The sequence below is a fragment of the Protobothrops mucrosquamatus genome, unplaced genomic scaffold, assembly GCF_001527695.2.
Source record: "Protobothrops mucrosquamatus isolate PMUCROS unplaced genomic scaffold, P.Mucros_1.0 scaffold874, whole genome shotgun sequence".
Lineage (NCBI taxonomy): Eukaryota > Metazoa > Chordata > Lepidosauria > Squamata > Viperidae > Protobothrops > Protobothrops mucrosquamatus.
In genome coordinates, this window is record NW_015387128.1 from 1,158,540 (window position 1) to 1,182,297 (window position 23,758).

The 23,758-nt window shown below is 36.9% G+C and overlaps 1 protein-coding gene across 1 annotated transcript in view; it reads left to right on the forward strand.

Annotated features, from left to right (window-relative positions):
• The window catches only part of SHOC1 (shortage in chiasmata 1), a 75,047-nt gene that overhangs the window by 38,387 nt on the left and 12,902 nt on the right, over positions 1–23,758 (forward strand). The window contains exons 7-22 of the mRNA XM_029284730.1: positions 526–619; positions 2,088–2,241; positions 2,403–2,510; positions 4,022–4,139; positions 5,761–5,855; positions 7,029–7,271; positions 13,001–13,453; positions 14,896–15,024; positions 15,325–15,477; positions 16,688–16,868; positions 18,992–19,095; positions 19,469–19,650; positions 20,989–21,061; positions 21,545–21,614; positions 21,735–21,919; positions 23,033–23,150. Coding sequence (XP_029140563.1) covers positions 526–619; positions 2,088–2,241; positions 2,403–2,510; positions 4,022–4,139; positions 5,761–5,855; positions 7,029–7,271; positions 13,001–13,453; positions 14,896–15,024; positions 15,325–15,477; positions 16,688–16,868; positions 18,992–19,095; positions 19,469–19,650; positions 20,989–21,061; positions 21,545–21,614; positions 21,735–21,919; positions 23,033–23,150 — 2,460 coding nt within the window. The remainder of the gene's footprint in view (positions 1–525; positions 620–2,087; positions 2,242–2,402; positions 2,511–4,021; positions 4,140–5,760; positions 5,856–7,028; positions 7,272–13,000; positions 13,454–14,895; positions 15,025–15,324; positions 15,478–16,687; positions 16,869–18,991; positions 19,096–19,468; positions 19,651–20,988; positions 21,062–21,544; positions 21,615–21,734; positions 21,920–23,032; positions 23,151–23,758) is intronic.

Sequence of the window (23,758 nt, forward strand, 5' to 3'; positions counted from 1 at the left end):
TATTTAATACAAAGAGTATTCTTCTGATTAACTCAGATTGTTTTCTTATCCTGTTACTGCTGAATCTAAAAGTAGCCTCAAAATATTTCTGATATATATTGCTGGTTTGTGGTAGTCAAATATTTAAGATGCCTAATAATGAATGTTAGGATTTTTAACATAGTGTACCTTACATTTTTGGAAGTAAATACTTCTAAAAACTTGTTTTGTTCTTTCCTCATTCTTCATGTTTTGCTTACTTCGTATGAAATAAACTTATTGTATTTCCCCTGAAAAGAAATATTTAATCAATTACGAATTTTGAAAAATTCCTCCTTCCTCGAAACCAGCAGTCTTAAGCATAGTTGGATGGTGTATATAGTATTAATCATGATTTTCCAACCTGCAAGTAGTTAAAACTCATTCTCCAGATTAGAACAGATTTTAGTGTTTTACAAATTGAAAACATGCCTCTATATTACTATATTATTGCTGAAGCAAATAATGCCTAATACAAAGTGTATGCTTGTGTTTTCATTTTAAAAGGGAATGCTTGACTTTCAGAAGGAGTGTGACACCTCAAAAAAAAGGAATGGAATTAAGTGAAGATTTCTGCAAAGTTTCTTTAAAGGATGAAGAGGTATAAGAATGATTCAATATATTATGCAGAGCATATCAAATCACTTTGCAGTTCTATTACAAATTAAATTTTGCACAGAAATGTAAAAGAAAATACTGGCAGACTATGACCACAGAAAAACAACATTCTCACAAAGTGTTCTTTAATCAAGTTTATTTTAAAAAGTATTGGATTACAGACATCTCAAAAACTGGATACTTTTATTTAGCACCCGGTTATTTCAAAGCTTGCTAGGGTGGTACTTTTAAATTCTTATACTAGCAATAGTTGATCAACATGGAAAATAGCTACCTATTTTCCTGATATGGAGTGCTGTGCAAATGTCCTGACCTATTAATATTTAATGAACTGTTATCAATAGTTTCCAAAGCTATTGTTCTTCTGTATTCAATGGAATATTTCTACTTCAGTAAAGATCTCAGTATAGTGTAGTTCATAAAGAGTTTTCTAAAAGTCTGCAAGTTTTTAACATATATTAAAATGTTTTTGGAGGGGGAAGCATACAGCTGCTGACAATATTATTTAAATAATTTATTATTTTCTTAAATAAGAAAATATTTTTTATTTAGTTCGGAACATTTAACCCACTTAAATCCTAGGTGATTTATATGGTATATTAATATCTTTAAAAATTAATCAATCGACCCCATCGTTAACAAAGATGTTAAAAAAATGTCCCTGCACCACAGACAATTTTAGATTCTTAAGAGCAAGTTGGGAAAATACCGTTTTTAGCACTTTCCAAAATTTTAATAAATTGATGGCCAATTTGATATCAGTAGGTAAATTTTTCCAGAAAGCGAAATTGCCACTGAGAGATCCTGCTTCTTTCAGAAGAAATTATAGGAAAAAAAACCCAGCAGCCTTTTCAGAATCACTTAAAATATTAGTTGATCAATGCTTTTTAATGTACTCCACAATAAGAAACAAACTTAAGACATTAAAACAGCCAGTATCAGGTCTCCGTGTAATGCTTGACATCACATATTCAATGATAAAAGTAAAATCTGTGCCCTTGCACAAGTAGTATGAAATATTGAACAGAAATTAGGTGATTATGTTTAAACAATGAAGACAGAAAAACAATGCTCTGGAGGCTGATTTGGAGCATTTCTTCTATGTGGAAGAAATTGTTAACCATAATATGAGCAGGCCACTACAATGCAGGAGCATGAGAGGCCTGGGCGAAAAATTATTAGTTGACAATAGATAAGCGCACTGATATCATATCAGTATATATCTCAGTTGTGCCTGGAGGTAAAGTTTGGCCATTTGAGAAAACTGTGGGGCTCTGGATAGGATGAGAAAGATGAGAAAGATCTGGCACAAGAGTTTTCTTGTGTCTTCCACAATGGGGTATTTCCACAAGCTACCAAGAGCTGAGCTGTTAAGAAAGCAGATAGAATACAAAAACTTTGTATCTACAAGCTACTGTGTCAGATACTGTTCTTGTTGTCTTTTTTCCTAGATTCCTTTATTTCTTGTTAATTTTCAATTTTGTGAAGCAACAAACTCAAAGCTGGATATGGAGATTCTCACATGTTTAGCCCTAAAATCTTCATTACAAATAACTCCAGAAATTTTAGAAGATGAAAATGAATGTGTCAGAATAACTAATGAAAGTAAGAGTTACAAAGTGTTATATTTTGGCACCAATTCTCATATTTCACATTGCCCATTTTCGTTTTATTTCTGTTCCTTTTACTAATGCAATTAAACATTATGCATATTCTCTAGGGAAAGGACATTACATTATTAAGTTTTGTGTTAACATCTTTTCCAGAACTTAACATGACAATTATACCGGAGATGATAAAGAGTTCAAAACATTGCTTTACTCAAGAGGTTTATTCGAGTCAGGACAAAGATCTACCAGAATTCAACAATCCAAGTAGGTACATCTGTACTAGGGTTACTGGACATCTAGCAAAAGGAGGACATATTCTCCTTTTTTGTCCTTGTGTTCTTCATCCAGAAGGCATAGCCTTAAAGTCTTGATCAGCGGTTCTCAACCTATGGGTCGGGACCCCATTTGGGGTCGATCGACCATTTCACGGGGGTCGCCAAGCAAGGCTGTCCTCCATTTTTTTCCCCTTTTCCGGCGGGTGCCTTATCTCCCTTGAGCTGGGCCAGCTGGTGGTCGGCCTGCTCCGTCTCTGCCGCTTGCCAGCTACGCCTCGGCCGGCGCAGGGGGCGGAACCACGCATGCGCGGTGCTCCTGGGCCGGGAAAGTCCTCGACTTACGACCAGTTGGGTAGTCCTCGACTTACGACCGGTTTAGTCCTCGACTTACGACCGGTTTAGTCCTCGACTTACGACCGGTTGGGGGTCGCGGCATTAAAAAGGTTGAGAACCACTGGTCTTGATTATCTCTTCCTGAGCAGCTTTTATCTGCAGAACAGCACTTTTCTAATAACTGCTACTGTAATCACAAGTTAACAAGCTCACTCTGTGACCTTAGTTATTTATGGGTCTACTCTATGACAATTTACCGCGGCCAACTTGCTGTGGGCCAACTCGCCATAGGACAACTCGTTGCGGGACAAAAGTTACACTGATATCAAGGAAATGATGGAAAAGAATCATTCAAGAAAGGGTACAAAAAGAAGGACAGAATGAAATGTGAATGGCAAAAATTAAAATATTTTTTATTTTCTTTTAAATAATTAAATAGAATTGTTAAATTGTCCCGCAGTGAGTTGTCCCATGGTGTGTTGGTCGTGGCGAGTCGGCTGTGGCAAATTGGCTGTGGCACGTTGTCCCATTCCTGTTATTTCGTGCCCTCTGTCTGCTTACCCTGATGCCTGAAATTGACACTTTAATTAGTTACATGCTGAAGGCTTTTGCCTCCTAAACTGCTCTAACACATTCCTGCAATTGAAAAACTGGTCTTTCTAATGCTGGGGGGGGGGGGGGGGAATTTATATACATGTACTAAGTATTATTTTTTTTTTGCAGTTTTTCACTGCAGATTTTGTCATTGATGTCAAAAAGGTTAAACAGTGTGTCCTCCTTTCCCTCCCTTATCCTCCTTTCCAATTATCTATGTATGTCCTCCTTTGTCTGTTCAGATACATGGTAACCCATATCTGAACTAGAATTCGGATACTTCGGATAATGTTAAATTTCAGAAAGATCTCTTGATTTTATTTCATTAATAAGTGCTAATTGTCTGGAGGGTTTTGGTCAAAAATTAAATATAGCATCAAGCTTTACTTTGGAGGAAATAGTTTATTAGATTGGAAAACAGATGGGGAATTCTTGTGGCTTTATTACTATCATCAAAGCCTGGTTAAAATGCAAATTACTTCTATCTGTATTTCAGATTATTGTATTCTTAACATTGAGAAATACTGAAACCATTGTACTTTAAAATCTTTTTCTTTTTCTGAAATTTGCCAGTAAGTTACATTGGAGAACTTGAGGTGCCATTAACTCCTCCATGTAGGAAAGAAAATATGCACATGAATTCATTGTATGTCCACTTAAAACCAGAACCTGTTTCTCCCATTAATAAAAGGTAAGGGCATTTTTGTCTTTACTATATTTTATGTCCTCATTGGGGGGGGGGGGGAATGAGACCTTTCGATGCTGCTTCCCCCATTGCGTTCTAGTTTCAGTCCTCCTTAGGGGAAGATGATTTAATTGTAATTTTACGTGTGTGTGTGTGTATGCTTTTTTGTTTATATTTTGATGGTAATCTTTTCAAGTGTTAGGTTTAGTTAGATGTTGGATTATTTTTCAATTATATTGAATTTATTTATTAAGATTACTTGCCACCTTTACTTCACAAACCCCAAGGCTATATATATCGTGCTCCTTCCTCCTGTTTTTCCCTATACTCACAGCACTGTGACAAAGTTGGGCTGAGAGAGTGAAGGTAGCCCAAAGTCACTCAGTAAGCTTCTGTAGCTGAAGCTAGAGCAGAACTGCATCTCTAAGCATCAGTCTAACACTTTAACCCAGCAGTTCTCCACCTATGGGTCACGACCCCATTTGGGGTCGATCGACCATTTCACGGGGGTCACCAAGCAAGGCTGTCCGCCATTTTTTTCCCCTTTTCCGGCGGGTGCTTTACCTCCCTTGAGCTGGGCCAGCTGGTGGTCGGCCTGCTCCATCTCTGCCACTTGCCAGCTACGCCTCGGCCGGCGCAGGGGGCGGAACCACGCATGTGCGGTGCTCCCGGGCAGGGAAAGTCCTCAACTTACGACCGGTTGGGTAGTCCTCGACTTACGACCGGTTTAGTCCTCGACTTATGACCGGTTGGGGGTCACAGCATTAAAAAGGTTGAGAACCACTGCTTTAACCACTATACCAGGGGTAGGCAACCTTGGCTCTTTTATGACTCGTGGACTTCAGCTCCCAGAATTCCTGAGCCAGCACAGCTTTTGGGAGTTGAAGTCCACGAGTCATAAAAGAGCCAAGGTTGCCTACCCCTGCACTATACCATACCAGCTCTTTCTAATTATTATAATTTAAAAAAAAAATAGAAAAAATATTTAGGAAAGTAAATATATTAGTTTGAAAAATACATAAAGCTCCTATTATAAATTCACCTGAAATGGTTCTGGTTGATTTATTAAATGTCACTAGAGTTCAGCAATCTCTGAAGAAATACACGGTCTCTCTGTTTTTGTTTTCTAAGCACAAATATGTGCTGATAATTTCTTTAAGAAATGACCATGACTGATCTGGAACAACAAAATATTTTCAACAGGAATACAGTATACGGCTTATTGTGCCTAGGGGGTCAACTTCTGATTGTGTAATTGACTAGTGAACTGCGTTTTGGTTTAGTGGGTCAAAAAGATATAGCAGCTTAATTTTTCTCTCCTCACACCTATAATTTTCCACCCTGCATTCTAGCAAAATAACCAAATACTTCTAGTAAGTGAGTTAATTCTTTGCTTTCAACTCTGTTAATTAATTATTAGAGATATTCAAGCTGCACGAGGGAAAAGAAATTAAAATTTCTGTGTTGGTATGAAATTATAGTTCTTCCGAGTTTATGTTTTCTAAAAATGAAAAATTGGTGTAGAAAAGAGACAGTATTTATATGTTAACTTACATTTATCTGTTTGTTTGTCTATCTGAAAACAGCATACAGAACCTAATGTTTTTCCTGTTTTCTTTTCCCTTAGTGATTTCATTACAGAATCTACTTCAAACTATTTGGAAGGGCTTATGTGGCAGTCAGAGAAATACCAGAATGCTATGACTTCACTTTTCCTAATAGGTAATTAAGTACAAATTCTGAATTTAGATTTAGTTAAGGTTCACATACTTTTCACACACACGCAAATATGTATCTTTGGATTACTTTCCCCAATAAATAAATGAACGAGTATAATGTTTTTGACTCATTTGTTTGACTGGGTCATTTCATGTAATCTTAGCACTTGTGTGGAAAACTGATAATCTTTTAGGTCATATTTATGCAGAAATATTAAAAGTTCAAAACGGTTCACAAATTTTTAAGTACTATTGTATTTTGAATTGATAGAACAAATCCATGAATAACCATAAGCATTTGCTTGCACAGAGAATGCTATGTGGTTTGGTCCTTGACATCTTTCAAGTAGAAAAGGACTCTGAAAAATATCCTTGAAACTTTGGAGAGAAACTGCTAATATTTTCAGTGTTGACAGTACTGAGCTAGATTGATTAATATGAGTATGAAACAAATTTCTGTTTTCCTAAATAAGCTTATTAGATAATACTTTAAATAAGTATAACAAACTGGAAAATCTATCTCTTGGCCATTAAATAGGTTTTTCTTTCCATTAAAATGTATTTTAATGAGACAGTTGTATGTAATCAATGTAGTCAATAGAACTGCACCTACTTGGAAAATTATTTAGAAGACATGGTTCAGAATATGCAGGAAAATGTGATCAGCATATCTTTAAAGCATCCACAACTTTTTTCTCACTTTTCCCTAATTTTGAAACAGACAGAGCTCTTTTAAGATCACTCCTTTAATGGGTCAATTCCTTAAAGCAGCCAGATCTATTTTCAAGATTACAAGGAGGCTCCAAAACAGATGTGGTTGCCTTAAAAATGTTGTATTTGTGTAACCTATGCTCCTGTACATTCCAAAAGATCTTTTCCAAATAATTTTGAAAGTATATTCAATTGCCTTACTGATATTTAAGTAAGATTTGCTTCTTAAGGTTATAGACTTAAATTTGCATCTTGCAATGTACCCATTGATCTCATTCAAATTTACTTTTGAGTAATATAGTGGTGATTTCTCAGAAGGAAGGGTTTATATTCAGGAACATTTCAGTCCCACGAGGATAACCAGCACACTATATTTGACAACTAAATATGCACAGATACAAATGTAAGATAACTTAACTGGAACGTAGGGATGAAAATAAACTGTATGTCATTTATTTTTTTACAGTACCTCAGACTTCTATTGCTGTATGTCAACAGTTTTCAGTCACAGAACTGAAGACAAAGTTGTCTATACATGAAAATTCCATGACTGCCGAACTCTTGGAAGAAGATGAGTGGATTAATTTAAGAGAAAACCTGACTGTACCGTGTGTCTTAGAAGCACTGAGCATAAATGTAAATGATGAGAGAAGACTTGATAATATGAATATTGAAGATTTTTCCAAAATTACTAATTTCCAGTTAGACAGTAAGTATTTTAAATTTTATTTCAGTTCTTTTTAAATGAAAATATGATATTTCATTTCCACCTGAATTTGTCTAAAAGATATTAGAAGATATGGGATGAGCATGCTAGCTCCCCACATTCTATTAGTGCTACGGCACTATGGGAAAGGTAGTGCAGCATGCAAGTACATTCTATAATGGCATCATTATAGAGAATGTTGGCGCTGGAAATATGCTGCTTGAGGCAATATTGTGTCTGCTCTACTGTCCTGGGAACTATAGCTAACTATACTTATGACAGAAATGAGTCTGTCAAGATCATGCATATTTTTTAACTACTACTCCCTTCTTTTATTTGAATAAGTCTTATCCTTTTCATTTTAATTCTTTTGTTTCTTGTGATAACTTGAAATTGAACTGGATAGATACCTAAACTCAATTTGAGAAGTTCATGTGCACAGATTGTCAAATGTATCTACTACGAGTGCTTGGGACATACAGAATACAGAACAACAGAGTTGGAAGGGGCCTTGGAGGTCTTCTAGTCCAAGGCTTTTCAACCGGTGGTACACGTACCACTTGTGGTACATTAACGAGTGGCAGGTGGTATGCACGGGACGGATCGGTTCACATCACCCCCTCCCTTTCTCGGTCGCGTCCGTTCCTGAATGATACTCTCTCAGGAGACCTCGACGTCTCACCGACCCCGTTTCCGGGGTCCGAGTGAAGACCGAGTGGGTGGGTACTCTTTCCTCCTCCCCCCCGCCTCTATCCTCTCCGATATTTTCCTCCGTCAAACCCGCCCTCTCCCTGAGAGAGAAAAAGCAGGAGCCTTGGGAGGAGGGGGAGTCAGCTCTAGCTGCAACGAAGGGAAAGAAGGAGGAGGAGGAGGAGGAGGAGGGTGGGGGGAGAGGAGAGGAGATCAAGCAGGCCGGCCATGAGCCGATCTACAACTGCTGTGGCAGCCACCTGTGCTGGCAGTAGCAAACAGGCAAGACATTCAGTGGGGGAGGGTTCGCCCTCCAAGAGGAATGAAAAAAGGCAGCAATGACTGGAGGTGAGGCACGGAGGAGGGAGGGAAGGAGGGAGATGGAGAGTGGAAGGATTCTTATGTGCTTTTGTGACTTTGAAGTTCTGGGATTTGTGCAATGTGGGCTTTGTGTTCTTAAGGACTGCTTGGCAATTTCTATTTGGCTGATGGCTGATGTCTCCCGTTAGCTCCTATTACTCTGCTATTGTTAGCTGTAAGTTTTACTGCAAGGGATTTTGAAGTATTTTTCTCCTGAATGGATTTTGCCTGTAGCATTCCTTTACTTATGAATGGAGCCATTTGGGGAGACTGCCTTAGCTGGCAGCCAATACTTACTACATTTTTTTTTCTTCCTTAAGTGCTGGCTGCGCTCCTTAACTTTCCTTTCTAGCCAGTAGCTAATTCTTAAAGGGGAATGTGCCTTTTTAAGCTAGTTCACTCAGCAGTTTGTCTTTTCTGTCTCTGGAGGCTTTTCCTTGTTTGATGAATATATGGAAGAGAGAAAATATGGGGGGGTTTTCAAATTCTTCCTTCAGAAGGAGGTGGGCATGAGAAAGAGGGAGGGAGGGAGGGAAGTCCCGCCTTAGCACTTGCCACCAGCAGCCTTGCCATTGACTTTGCTTGTCAAAAGGTTGCAAAAGGGGATCACATGACCCTGGGACACTGTGACCATCATAAATATGAATCAGTTGCCAAGCTTCCAAATATAAATCACATGACCCTGGGCATGCTGCAATGGTCATAACTGTGAAAAAATGGTCATAAGTCATTTCAGTGCAATTGCAACTTTGAACAGGTTGGTTTTTGTTTTTGTTTTGTCATCAAGTTTTTGACACCTTGCTAGGTGGTACTCGAATATTGCTATATCCTAAAAGTGGTACAATCGGTGAAAAGGTTGAAAAGCCCTGTTCTAGTCCAGCCCCCTCCTCAAGCACGAGACCCTATACCACTTCAGGCAAATGGTTGTCCAATCTCATTTTAAAACCTCCGTGGTCGAGCACCCCACAACTTCTGAATTTGATTGTTCTCACTGTCAGGAAATTTCTCCTTAGTTCCAGGTTGCTTCTCTCCTTGATTAGTTTCCATCCGTTGCTTCTTGTCCTACCTTCAAGTGCTTTGGAGAACATGTTGACCCCCCTCTTCTTTATGGCAGCCCCTGAGATATTGGAAGACTGCTATCATGTTACCCCTAGTCCTTCTCTTCATTAGACATCTTATCTGGTTTAAATTCCAAAGTCTGTTCATCCCATTTCAGTTGTCTGTCATCTGTTAAGAGATACACCACAAAGCAGCTCGCTCTGCCTCTGAAGATGCCCGCCACAGCTGCTGGCAAAACGTCAGAACAAAAGAAAAGTAGACCACAACCATTCAACCCCAAAGCTATTTGCTGTTTTGTTGTGTTTTTGTCTTTTGTGATCAGAAATGCTCAGCTTGTAGTGAGCCAACCATCTCTGGACCTTCGTTGCAACACTTTTCAAATTTTGTAAAACAGGAATGTCAAATTTGAACTAAATCCATGAAGTTTATTTTTTCCTAGGCTACTCAAATTCTTCACTTTCTGATTTTGTTCTTTTAGCATTTCTGCCTTTTGCTGCTATGTTTACTATTTCCTCAAATTTTGTTTGTCTTTCTGTGTAATAGAATAGAATAGAGCTGGAAGGGACCCTGGAGGTCTTCTAGTCCAGCCCCCTGCTCAAGCATCTCAGACAGGTGATTGTCTAGTCTTTTCTTAAAAATCTCCAGTGATCGAGGTAAGCTGTCCCACTGGTTGATTGTCCTTACTGTCAGGAAGTTTCTCCTTAATTCCAGGTTGCTTCTCTCCTTGATCAGCTTCCAACCATTGTTTCTCGTCCTGCCCTCTGATGCTCTGGTGAACAACCTGACCTCTTCTGCATTGTGGCAGCCCCTCAGATACTGGAATACTGCTATCATGTCTCCCCTATTTCTTCTTTTCTTTAGACTAGCCAAACCCAAGTCCCACAGCCATTCTTCGTATGTTTTAGCCTCCAGGCCTTTGATCATCTTAGTTGCTCTTCTCTGAATTTTTCCCAAACTCTCATCTTTTTTGTGATATGGTGACCAAAATTGGCGGCAATATTCCAGGTGTGGTCTTACTAGAGTTTTATAAAACGGTATTAGTACTTTGCATGATCTTGATTCTACACCTCTGTTTATACAACCCAGGATTGTATTAGCTTTTTTGGTTGCTGCTGCACACTGCTGGTTCATAGTCAAGTGATCATCCACTCCAAGGTCCCTCTCACAGTTACTGTTTTTGAGCCAAGTCTCGCCCAATCTGTATTTGTGCCTTTGGTTTTTCCTGCCTAAGTGTTTTTCTATTCTCATTTCCAGTATTTTTGCATATGCAGATAGTACCATTTTGTGTTTTTCTTAATAATTTTTATTAGAATTTTCCAAATACAATTAAAATATAAAAATTAAAGAGGATAAAAGAAAAGAAGTAAGAAAAAAAAACAGAACTTTGACTTCTGCCCTTCTTTCCATTGAGTAATTGTCATCTTCATTTTTCTCCTTCCTCATTAACACTTTTTAATCTCCAAATCCATGCATCATCAATTCAGTCTCTTCTGTTTCAATAAAAAGTCCATATAAGGCTTCCAGTCTTTTAAATAAGTCTTTATTGTTTTTTTTCTAGACCATAGACAATACTGTTTTCTGGAACACAAATTATTAGGGTACGAGAGGGATTGTTACTCCTTTTTTCATTTTATTTTTATTATGTATTAAATCATCGATTCAGCTTCTAAATCAGAATATAATCAAAGATCTCAAGGTAACATATAGCTTGCAGCCCTGGTTTTATTCTGTTTGTATTCAATGGAGGCTTTGATCTGTAGATCAAGGAAAAAGCTAATGTTCAATTATTGTCCTTCTGTAAAGGTGTTGGTAAAAACAGATCCTGCCAAGATTGCAAATGGCGATCACATGATTGTAGGGCATTTGGCAACCAGTCAAAAATGCTTCACAGGCTATAAGCATCCTTTCTGAGGCCATCATAACTTCAAATGATTGTTAAGTGAGGATCACTTGTACAAAAGTGTGTTGGGAATGGAGATGAATTCCCTTCATTCTTATCTTGCTGACAAAGGCTTTTGCCACATAAAAAAAGAGTTCTGTTTTCAGAGTGACCTTTATGAGATATAATCCAGTAACACAGTTTTTGATGGTATGGAAAAGTAGAATTTCCTATTTCTAATCCCCCATAGTTACAATAGCCATAGACATAAAAGGGGATATTATAGCCAAGCCTTAATAACACCATCCAAATTTCTTGGGCTACAAATAGTGTGCTGACTGGGAATGAACATAGACCAATGCATCTGGTGGGAATCAGATTGGTGAAAGCTACTCTAATAACATGAATAATTCCTTGGAAAAGCTATATTACAGAAAGCTTGTGCTTTTACTAACATATTTTAAATTGTTGACCTTCTAGAAAGCTCTTAAAACATAGTTCTGTCAATTAGCTTGAGGATCCCATGATACAATGGAGCCTGCTAGATCAGGGCTTTTCAACCTTTTCACCCATTGTACCACTTTTAGGATATGGCAGTATCCGAGTACCACCAGTCGCCTAGCAAGGTGTTAAAAACTTGACCAAAGGGAAAAAAAGGAAAAAAGTGATAAAGTACAGGTAGTCCTCGACTTACAACAGTTCACTTAATGACTGTTCAAAGTTACAATGGCACTGAAAAGGTGTCCCCCAAACCACAGCCGAGCAAGACACCTGCCTGCCCGCCCGGCGGCGCTCTTCCTCCTGTCCGAGGTTTCCATTGTTGTGAGCATTTCTGTTGAGGATTGGCAGTGGGGGTGGGGTGGGGGGTGTTTGGTTTTTATTCCCCCCGTCTGCTGGGTGGTTGCAGCAGGTTTTGGTCACTTCACATGACCCTGGCATACTGTGACCGTCATAAATATGAATCAGTTGCCAAGCATCTGAATGTAAATCACAAGACCCTGGAGATGCTGCAACATTCCAGCTGATCAGCGCTTCTTCTGGGCTCAGCAGAAGTGCTAGGATCAGCACTGAGCTTCAGTTGGAGCCTGGCGCTGATCCTGGTGCTTCCACTGAGCCCTGACAGCCCTGCAGCTCCAGCCATCTCTTACTCACTTGTGTAGTGCTGCCACCAGTTCAGCTCATTCCCCTCCTCCGCTACCACTTTTCTAGGATGGTCGCGTACCACCTGCCAGAACGGTTACATGGTGTCCACCATGGGCATGGTGACCAACTTTTCGGGACTAGATATGGTAGGTCTCAGTAGTACACTCTACCCGTCGATATTTTTACACTAATTTATTATTTTAATACAAGAGAATTAGTGTGGTTAACGAAACGTCCAATCATGAGAAAATCGTTGACAAACAAATCGTTGGTAAACGTCAATGGTGTATTACGAAAAAGTAACTTTACAAACAATCCTTGCATTTATGATCTTCACAGAGCTGTAAGAGGAAGGAAAACTGAAGTAAGACCACAACACTGTTGCGGTTTCATTTGCAAACCACTTCAGTTAACCACTGAATTGCTGCTCACAACTGTCCCTGTGCAAAAATTTCCTGTATATCCTAATTTCAAAGGATACAAATAACTGTTTGGCTTGATTGTGATATCCCATAATAATTCAGAATATGTTTTTGACTGAGCTGTGTTCAACTGAAAAATAAATACATAGATAATGGACGAATATTTGTTTTCTTTTCAGAATGGCTTGATGACAAGGGTCCCTACTGCGACAGCAACATGAAGATTTTCAGTATCCTTCATTATACTGGGACCAAGGATTTTTATTCTCCTAAAAAAAATGAGACTTTTTCTTTACTACCTCTGACACCTACTTCACTACAGTATGGTATTTCTACAGCCGACAACAATGTATCTACTGAAAATTATATCAAACAAACCAAATCACAAAATGAAATTGAAAAGCCAGTGCAGATTGAAAGCCATGAAGTAGAAAAAAACAATCAATTAGTCAGTTGCAAGAAAGTCTCTATCTCAGCAAATAGTACATTAAGAAGCAATAAGTCAGCTCTATCTGAACAGCCTAGAAAATGTAAAGATGACTTTGATCTTTTGAGTAATTTTATCATGCTGAGATCTAAACAGGTGATCAGCCAAAGTGATGAAGGAAATAATGTGGATATTCAAGAAGAAGGTAGTTTTATTGCTTTTCTTTGGCTTTTAAATCTTGTGTATGGGCTGTTTGTAAGTACAGCGTAGCTTAGGTTAAAATGTTCTTTTCTGATTAAAAAAAAAACTACAACTGTATTAGGAACTACCCATGTAAACCAATGAGGTCAGAAAGGATCAGGTGGGAATGTAGGAATACAATATTTAGAGTACATGGTAAAACTAAAACTACTTAATAAGATATTCCCTTACCATAGGGAACATTTTGATCTATATGGGGAAAGGAAAATTAAACATCTCTAATAATGCATTTTCTAGTATCTGAACAAACAGTAATTCTTAAGAGCGTTTAGAGTTAGTTATTGGAGTATATTTTATGTGGTTTATGCACATGCACATTTTACTCTGTGTGCCTATATTGGGAAGCTACACGCAGTTCCCATCAAATGGTCACTTGGGGAGAATATCTACAGTACTAAGCAAAAAATAGGAGTCAAATTACAATCTGAACAACTGGGCAGCATGCAGTCAAGTGCTTTCTGGGTTGAGCTGTAATATTACAGAGGTTCTAATTTTTACTTTAAAATCAAAGTAATTTAAATGTACAATGAAATGAACCTTGGCTTAAATAATGCTGTAAAAACTGTGCTTGCTGATAGAAACACACCGAGAGAGATCAATCAAAATGTGCTGATACAGTGAAAGGGTACAGATATAATTTGTATATGCTTTGGCTAATGGATGTCAGATTAGATTGGGGGTGGGGTATTGTGTGTTAATCAATAGCTCCGGGTATCATTATCACAAAAATATGGAAGGATAATATAGTTTCTCCCGTTACCACCCTTCCACTCCCTTTGGGTTTTTCCACTGTTGATTCTCTTCTCCTGTTTTCAGAATGGAAAGCATATGCAATAAATCTCATTGTATTTAATTACATATCTTATTGACCCTTAATGGTTGGTAAATTCTGCTCTCAGAAGCATCCAGCCCCACCTTGCTAAATAATTGTGTTAGTTAATGTGTAATTCAATTGGGATGCAAGTTAACTAAAAAGCATCTCGATATATTTAATTAAAAAGAATTTCCACTGGATGAATAATTTGTTTGTTGTGTAGAACCAGCACAGATGATAAAAATGATGTATGTCATAGATATAGCAGAATTGCCATGGAAGTATTAAATTCTTTATGTTCACATATTCAAACCCTCAAAGTTTAGACTTTAATTAAGTTTCATGAATAGTTTCAATACTTATTTACTAAGAAAGCAGCATCAATTACTTTATTAGATTTTCATTGTTTATGAGAATTGTAGAACTAATAAGTCCTATAGTACAGCACTACATCTTTTTTTAGTCTTATGTTACCATCTAGTGATCTCACACTAAAACTGCAATTATATGTTACATTCTGTATATGTTTTAGAATTTCTCTGTAGAAAACTTCCCTATGATTTCTTTTATAGAAAACAAGAAGCACAATAGCAACCTACAGTCTCTTGAATGTGCCATGCAGCTATTACAGCTTTTCAGGTTTTCATTGTATAAGAAGCTATCATTTTGGGTGCAGGCTGCATTCAGTTCCCCAGTATTGGGTACACTTCTACTTCTTCCTCCCCAAAACTGTCATTGATCTATGATTTTTACAGTTAGAAAATGGGAACATTACTGAATACAAATAGTATCATAATGAAATAAACAAGAGAAATATTAACAGTATTTAGTTAACTACACCTGAAAAATTTAGTATTGTCCTGATCTCGTTCATGAACCCATTTATTTTTTGAATAAATATACAACTCAAGGGTAGGTCTTGATCCAAAGAAAGGACATCATTCAGTAAGGAATTAGACTGCTTTAACTTATTTTGTGAGCATGTTTTTGTATTTCCTAAGTATTTGATCCTGAGGAAGAACAACCTTCACTTGAAAGCCACAAAAGTCCTGGTGTTCCTGGCATGACAGTTCCTGTGGAAAACCTCCATAGACATATGGAAAACCAATCAAAAGACAGTCATACATTAGCTTTCATCAAAATTAAAACATCAGGTATTAAATATTTTAAAGCCTCGTTTTAAGGTTTCTTTTATAACAGGAACTCTGGATTTCAGATTCTTTTGTAATGATCTCAAAACTCCCCCAGTTATAAAGAATCAACAATTATATGTAGGCAGAATTCTGTTCAGAAAAGATGGTCAAATTAATGCACAATTAACTCCCTTGACCAATATATCTTCTTCTTCTTCTTCTTCTTCTTCTTCTTCTTCTTCTTCTTCTTCTTCTTCTTCTTCTTCTTCTTCTTCTTCTTCTTCTTCTTCTTCTTCTTCTTCTTCTTCTTCTTCTTCTTCTTCTTCTTCTTCTTCTTCTTCTTCTTCTTCTTCTTCTTCTTCTTCTTCTTCTTCTTCTTCTTCTTAACATCATAATCTTCACAGGAGGCTGCTTATGTATCCTACTGAAAATCGAGTGTCTCACCAAGTTAGCCAATTAGATTGGTACACATTGCTGCTTTTTATGTAGGGAAACACATTTTAAAAGTACTATAATTTTTAAATGATATGTTCACCTCTGTCTGCTATCTAAGAATTAACTCTTGATGGACCTCTTATTCCTAGGAATCTTCATTTTTAAGAACCATAGGTTAAGAGTTGTTAGGCTTTCAAATACAGAATTGCATTCTATGTGCCATTAAAACAGAGGGAAATGACCTGTGAAATAGGTTACATGGCCATATTAGATCTATACAGAGAAAGATAGAAAAAGAAAGTCACTCTCTATTTTTCTATGCACTGATTTGAATTTGAAAAAATAGTTATGTAGTATCTGTTGGCTCCCCTTTAAGTATATGTTTTCCTGGAATTATACCCTAGTTACAGACAGCAGAAGCACAAGCTTCTGCAAAGAGTTGCTGACAAGTGGTTATGTAAATGTCCACAAGCATGCCAAATCATCTTTTCCCATTCAAATCTGGATTACTGCTAGCCTAATTCATGGATCTAAAATGTCTGAGGTTGGGAAATAAAGAAGTCAGAAAAGAAGATAAAGCAGAAGCAAATATTCTGTTGTACATATGTTCTAAAGAAAACATGAATTTATCAAGACATGATCACAATGCCTTTTAGTGTTAATGAAAACTATCTGGTTATCAGAAAACGTCAGTTTCGAAATCATTGATCATAAAAATATTGATTTATTTCACTATTTATTTTGTTTTGCAGGACTTTAAAAGCATTTTGTTAAATCTTTGCTTTGTTTTAACTAGAGTGTCAGTCTCAGGCATATCATATCCTGGAAGCTGCAGCGGCTCCAGTTTTGAAAGAACTTATAAAGCTTGACATGCAGAATTGGAGATTTGCCACACTTAATTCTGATAACACCAGGTTTTTTTTGAAACAACAAGAGAAAGTGATCAGTGACACATTGAAACAAGGTGGGACTGCTGAGTTTTTTCTAAAATTATATATCGTTCATATTCTATATAGTAGAAAGGTACAATTCCATTTTTATTCATTTCTTTTTCCCTAATGCCGTTTTGCATAAAGATCTTTCAACTTAAGATATTGGAGACTGAATCAGGAATCTTCTTCATAATAATCCATGCTTTAATTTATTTATTTTATATAGCCAGCCTGTCAAAAAGAATTCAGAGTGGCATACAATTAAACTGGTGTTTCTCAGCCGTGACAACTTTACAATGTGTGGACTTCAACTCCTGGAATTCCCCAGCCATCATGATTAGCTGGGGAATTCTGGGAGTTGAAATCCACACATCTTAAAGTTGGCCAAGACTGAGAAACACTGAATTAAATGTATATGCAAACACACAATATAAAACATGCGATCCAGTCTGCTAAATCTAATCAGCAATCAAAATAATCTCATTGGATGGGAACTCAATTATCCTAAAAAAAAATACAGATCATAAATAGCGAGTAGCATCAGGGTCATCTGGACTTCAAGAGTAGGGGAAGGAGAGAAAATAATATTCGACAGGACAGGTGCAGCAACAGAGAAAGCATCTCTTGTGCGACCCATGAAATAAGGCTGCTTAAGAGACAGAAGTGGGACTGAAACTTAATGGGTGGGCATAAATTGCAGATAGCCCCACAAATGATCAGATCCTTTGCCAAGAATTGTTTTAGATATTATAGTCAGCACCCTGAATTATACCTGGAAGCCAATGGCACCCAGTGCAGCACATGAAATAGTTGTGTTACATTGCCATGCTGAGATTTGCCAGTAACTACCTATGCATCCACTTTACAAGATGGATCTGAACAAAGATGGGATAGAACGGTAACAGGACCATCTGAGACACACCTGATTTTTGGCCAAACATCTTGGTCAAAAACTGCTGTAAAAAAAGCTAAGAAACATGAAAAAAATATTAACTAAGACCATTTGCAGGACTAGAATGGAAAATACAATATTAGAAAAAGTATTGGGTGAACTATCATTTTAATTCTATTTCCAAATAATTATGAAAAGCAATGCTTTTGAATTGCTAAAGGGTACTGATGTAAAAGGAAATCCTAACCTTTTCCCCATGGCACAAGTAGCCATGGCATAAGCATCTCCTAGCAGTGTTTTTTTTTTCTGATGTTCCCACTATATACTTTCATCTTGACACCAACCTTAAGTCATCTGTAGCTATACCAGTATTAAAAGCATATTCCACACTTATTCCAACACCATATAGCAGTGGTGGCGAACCTATGGCACGGGTGCCAGAGGCGGCACTCAGAGCCCTCTCTGTGGGCACGCGCACCGTCGCCCCAGTCCTAGGCCTTCAGCTGGGTTTTATAAAACCTTTTCGCTTTAGGCCTCTGCTGCCGTGTACAAAAAAAAAGGGTTCAATCAATCAATCAATTTCAACTTCTCGCGGGGAAAAAAACAATCTTGCAAAGTTGGAATTGATTGATTGAACTTTTTAGTCCCACCCAGACTGCTGTTACCACCGCAGCCATGCCCTCCCAATGGACCACACCCATGCAATGTGCCACACCCACCCGGCACTCGACGATGCATAAGTGGGTTTGGGGTTGCAGTTTGGGCACTCGGTCTCTAAAAGGTTCACCATCACTGCCATATAGCAATCCCCTCCAGTATGGGTAAAGTAAGTTAGGCTTTGCCATCCTTTATCTTGAAATGAAATTACCTGGTCACAGTGATTCGAAACAGGAGCAGTAAATGTGGGATTAAGGTCAGCAATGGAGAGAGGAAGTTTCAAATCAGTGTAGTTTTCTACTCACACAAGGAGGGGTGATAACATTTTGACTCTGCAGCAAAAAAAATCCCTTGACAGCATATTTAAGGTATGCAAGAGGACATGCGATTTACATTGAGATGTCAAATTGCTCTATACGTCAAATTGTCCAATTTAATGGTCAGAATTGCTCCATTAAGTGCTAGATGTCAAAGTGCTTAAATTTAATAACAGGATTTTTGTGCCTGGACCTTTATATCCACCAAACTAAATATAAGAAATGTTATTGTGTTTACTAAATAGTTTTTGTAGTTCTGGAAGAATAATCTCTAATATTATTTTTCCCTTTTTTATAGGTAGCAAAGAGGCAAAGTATATTTTGGCATTCAGACATGCTGCTATTCTTCATTTGCTGGTTACAGTTCGTGATCTTTTATTAACCTGTAACTTGAACATCGCATTAGGTAATTTTTATAAAGAGATGTAGTCCTACATTGGTTTACTGAAATACAGCATTCTATGTCTACCATAGATTGGAAGATGGAAAAAATCCATTTATATTTTGTACAGATTTTATTGCCAGGCTACATGTAGTGAAATCTCTTTAATTTTTAAAATAAATATAGTAGCAATGGAAAAAAATTACTACGAACATTTTAAAAAGTAACGGTTTACTTTGAATGAGCAGACCTTGGGTATAAATCTTGATTTAATGTTCAGCTTTAAAATGTATTAAGAATCATTTAAAAAGGGAAGACATAAGGGAGAAAAATAGGATTTGAAACAGACTTATGTGAAATATGTAGAACATGTGATAAATAATGTGTATTTGAACAGAATATCTGTCCAAGACAAAAGATAATTATAAAGATTTCCAAGACTATGACCTGGATATTATTTGGAAACAGCTGAAAATTGTGGAATTTGTTGTGCAGGAGCACAAAGTCAGTCCCAAAGTGACAGAATTACAGCATCAAATTTCTAAGTGGGTACAGAATAATCCAAATGATCAGAATAAGGTAAATAACACCGAAAACCTGATATTGAGGAGAAAGTACTCAAACTGTAGCTGCAGTGAATACTGGGAGAAAGAAACATTTCAGTCAGGTTTCAAGCTGAAGTTCAGCACAGAGATATTGTTAGTCATATATCTAGATTATATGTGAAAGCACCAAGATAGGGTTTCTGAAACCCTGCTCAACCTTGAGTAGCTTTCAATACAATCTATCATGGATTTCCTGGGTTGGGAGTAGAGGGCACCGTTTTGCGGTAGTTCCCCTTCTTTCTGAAGGAACAGCTCCAGTTTGTGGGGGTATGTGACCATGCACTTGGGCCCCTCTGTTGTGGGCTTAATAGTCTGCCTACTCCTATTCAACACCTACATGAAACTGTTTCTTCAGTATGCTGTTGAGACCAACTCTACATGTTGATTACTGACTGAATATATCAGGGGTAGTCAACCTTGGCTCTTTTATGACTCGTGGACTTCAATTCCCAGAATTCCTGAGCCAGCATAGCTGGCTCAGGAATTCTGGGAGTTGAAGTCCACGAGTCATAAAAGAGCCAAGGTTGACTACTCCTGGAATATATGATGCTGCCAAAATGCTATCCAGGTATTGGAAGATAGCCTGGATGGAGAGTAACAGGTTTAAACTCAATTACAGAGTGGCTTTAGGTCTGAAGGACCACCAGTTCCAGTTAGATTCCACTTTAATTCTGAACGGGGCTATACTCCTGATAATTGGTTTGCAATCTGAGGGTTTTCTTTCCCTCACAACACCTGCTGGAGAAGATGACAGCTATAGTGAAGAGGGCTTTTGCACCAATTGCAACTTTTCCTGGAATAGAAAGGGTAGTCCCTGTCAGTGCTGCCTTAGACAACTATAATGTGCTGTATATGGGACTGTCTTTGAAAACCATTTGGAAACTGTAGCTGGTCCAGAATGCAGTAATTCAAATAGTTATGGGTGCACCCCAGGCATCCAAGTAACACTTCTGTTTCAAGAGCTGCATAGCTGCCAGTTGGTTTAGAGTGCAATTCAAGGTACTGGTTTCAAATCCTTCATGGTTCAGGACCTGGTTATCCATGGGATCTGGTTGGGTGGGCTCTCATTAGGACCAGAGAATGGGGGAAGCCTACCTATAAGCAGAATAATCTTTAGTTCAGTAAAAAGTAAATGACACTGCATTGCATTTTTCCACATTAGTATATTCTTATTTTTCCCCCGTTTATTGTTGCTTCAATCCTGTAGTCATGGAAATACTCTACCAATGATTCAGGTTACTGTTAGAGCCCTTAAATATCAAATGGAGATTGTTAAATTGTTTAATTAAAATGTTTTTTAATGCTGTATCAGGTATTAATTGTGATTAGAATGGATTTTGATGAAGAAACAGAAGTCCTAATCAATACCATTAATACAGTGCAAGGTAAAAGTTACTTTTAATTTTTATATTGCTTTGAAAGCTGACATTACCCATATAAAAAGTTTATTCCATATTTCATTTCCAATATAATTGATCAGGGTACCAAATCTCTAATAGTATTCCATTTTCTCCACTTATTATAATGGAGCTAGCAGAGTAACATGCATCAAATATGTATCTACAGCTTTCAGTAAAAATATTAGCCAACTGCTAAAAAGCACGGTATAAAAATATGATCATTTAACTAGCTTTAACAAAACATACTAATTTAACAATCAACAGATAATGCTATAGATTTAATAAATAACTTTGCTTACAAAAAGTTTTAAAAGATTTCAGCATAGTTGTATAAAGACAGCATCAGTTTAATAATTCTATGCTTTTACTAATTTATCCACTCAGCTGGATAAATATCTAATCATTGCCCAATATCATTTTCCAAGACTGTGAATGAATGTTTAATAATATATTTATCTCTTTATGTAGGCTTGAAGGCCATATTTTTGAATTCTAAGAAAAGAGGAATGTTGTTTGAGAGTAAACATATAATAAATAGGTAGGTGTAGTTAATTATTATTGAATAATATTAATATCTTGAAATTATTTCAGAAAAGTATTCAGAAGATGTCACTAAAAATACTAAAAATAAGACTTTTTCTTGACTTTTCATTTTTAGTTTGGACGTATATTCTTGTATCATTGTACATAATCCACATATTGGGCCTGATTTCCCCTGGACCAATTTTTCATTGGTGATAGAGTACAACTACAATGAGAATTCCTGTTGGATTGATCTATGTAAAAAAATGAATATACCTTACTTAATTTTCCAAACAGCTCCCCCAGAAGCAATTGAAACTGGTATGTGAATGTTTCAGATACAAAATTGAAGAAAAAATAAGATAGAAAATTAGAGCTTGCTTTGTAAAATATTCTAATGTTTGTACATAATTATTTTCTAGAGAGAAAAAACTTAATTTGTAAAATTGTTTTTAATTATGCAGCTGTAGATAATTAGTCTTTATGGTGAACTATTTGTGTGTTAGTTTTTGTAGAATTGCATATTACATTATTCAACTTGAAAGTTGTTTATGTCTATTATCTCTGCAATCCTTGGTGTTACCTTGAGATGTAAATTTTATAAATAAATCCAGGGGGAAAAAATCATGTAACAAAATATTAGGTTCATTTTTAATACTGATGGGTGCTGAAATTGACTGCTTGTAGTTTTCCAAAAACAACCTATTTGAATTAACAGCAAAAGGTTTTTTTTTTCTTATGTAAATAGGTAAGATTTTTAGTTTTAGCCAGGATGTTATACTATATTAATTGTCCTTCACTTCTTATAAGGCACTTCAGGGTATGGAAATTCTAATGTGTATTGCACATCAATCTTTGCTAGAGAGAATCAAATCTGCACAGATCTTCTTTCTATCTGCTGATTTCAGTTAAAATGAATAGGGCAAGACAGTATATACCAGCGCTCTATATTAACATCAAATTAAAATGTCTTTCCTTGCTGAAAAGTTGCTAAAGAGCTAAATGATAGAGGATTGGCTTTAGGCAGAGATTAAAGTCAATGCTTTAAAAGCATTGCAAGATAGCACTGAATTTGGAAAGAATTCCTTTCATATAGTAAGAATGTAATAGTTTGTACTGATTTTGTGCTGACCCAAATAGCTGCCAGGAAGGTAACATAAACACAAAACATTATAGCAATTAGGAATTGTATTTCCCAGAGGGAATATCCAAAAGCACAATGAAGCTTTTATCTGGAATTATTCATTCTGAAGTTTTAGCAATGAACTCTTATGGATAGTCTGAAAACAACAATTTCTTAAATACTATTTATTCATAAAAATTGACCCAACAGATTGAATGTTACAGATAGTTGGGACTGTATTTTTTTTTTTAAGATTTTTTTTTTGCCTAGTTCTTGCTTTTAATGAAATGTTGATGTTATTTGTTTTTTAGAAGAGTTTTTGTCTGATAATCTTGGATATGATCTTCTGAGGTTGTCAATTCCTTATGTTTTTTTGACATCTGAAGGACTTCTCAATACCCCAGAAATCCTTCAGTTACTGGAATCCAAGTAAGTAGTGAAACTCCAAGGGCAGGAGAAGTTCAAATTTTCAGATCCTTTTCATTGATGCATGTTCCTTCCAAGCCCCATGTAATTTTACATTTGTCTTGCCTTATATTTATGTCAATTTATTTTTTAAAACACTTTTATTCCTGCATTAAGGCCCACTTAGATTCATCTGACTTTTTACTGAGAAGTAGTCAAAAACACAGAGTGATGTGTGTATGGACTGGACCTTGATTTGTGCTTCAGCATTAGGCACATAAGCGCTGCTTGACCAGGGTCCGTAGTATTGTCAGGGACTTTACACAACCTTTCCATGGTTTTCTTTGTTGCCTTCTGGGAGGAGGCTTCATGTTATCCGAAAGCAGAACAACTAGACCAGGGGTCTTCAAACTTAGCCCTTTTATGACTTATGGACTTCAACTCCCAGAATTCCTCAGCCAGGCACGCTGGCTGAGGAATTCTGGGAGTTGAAGTCTACAAGTCATAAAAGGGCCAAGTTTGAAGACCCCTGAACTAGATTCTGTAACACCTTTGTTCAATATAGTGTCAACCTTGTTAACTCTCAAGATACTTTTTCCCCACTAAGTATTCAAAATGGACTGTGATTAATA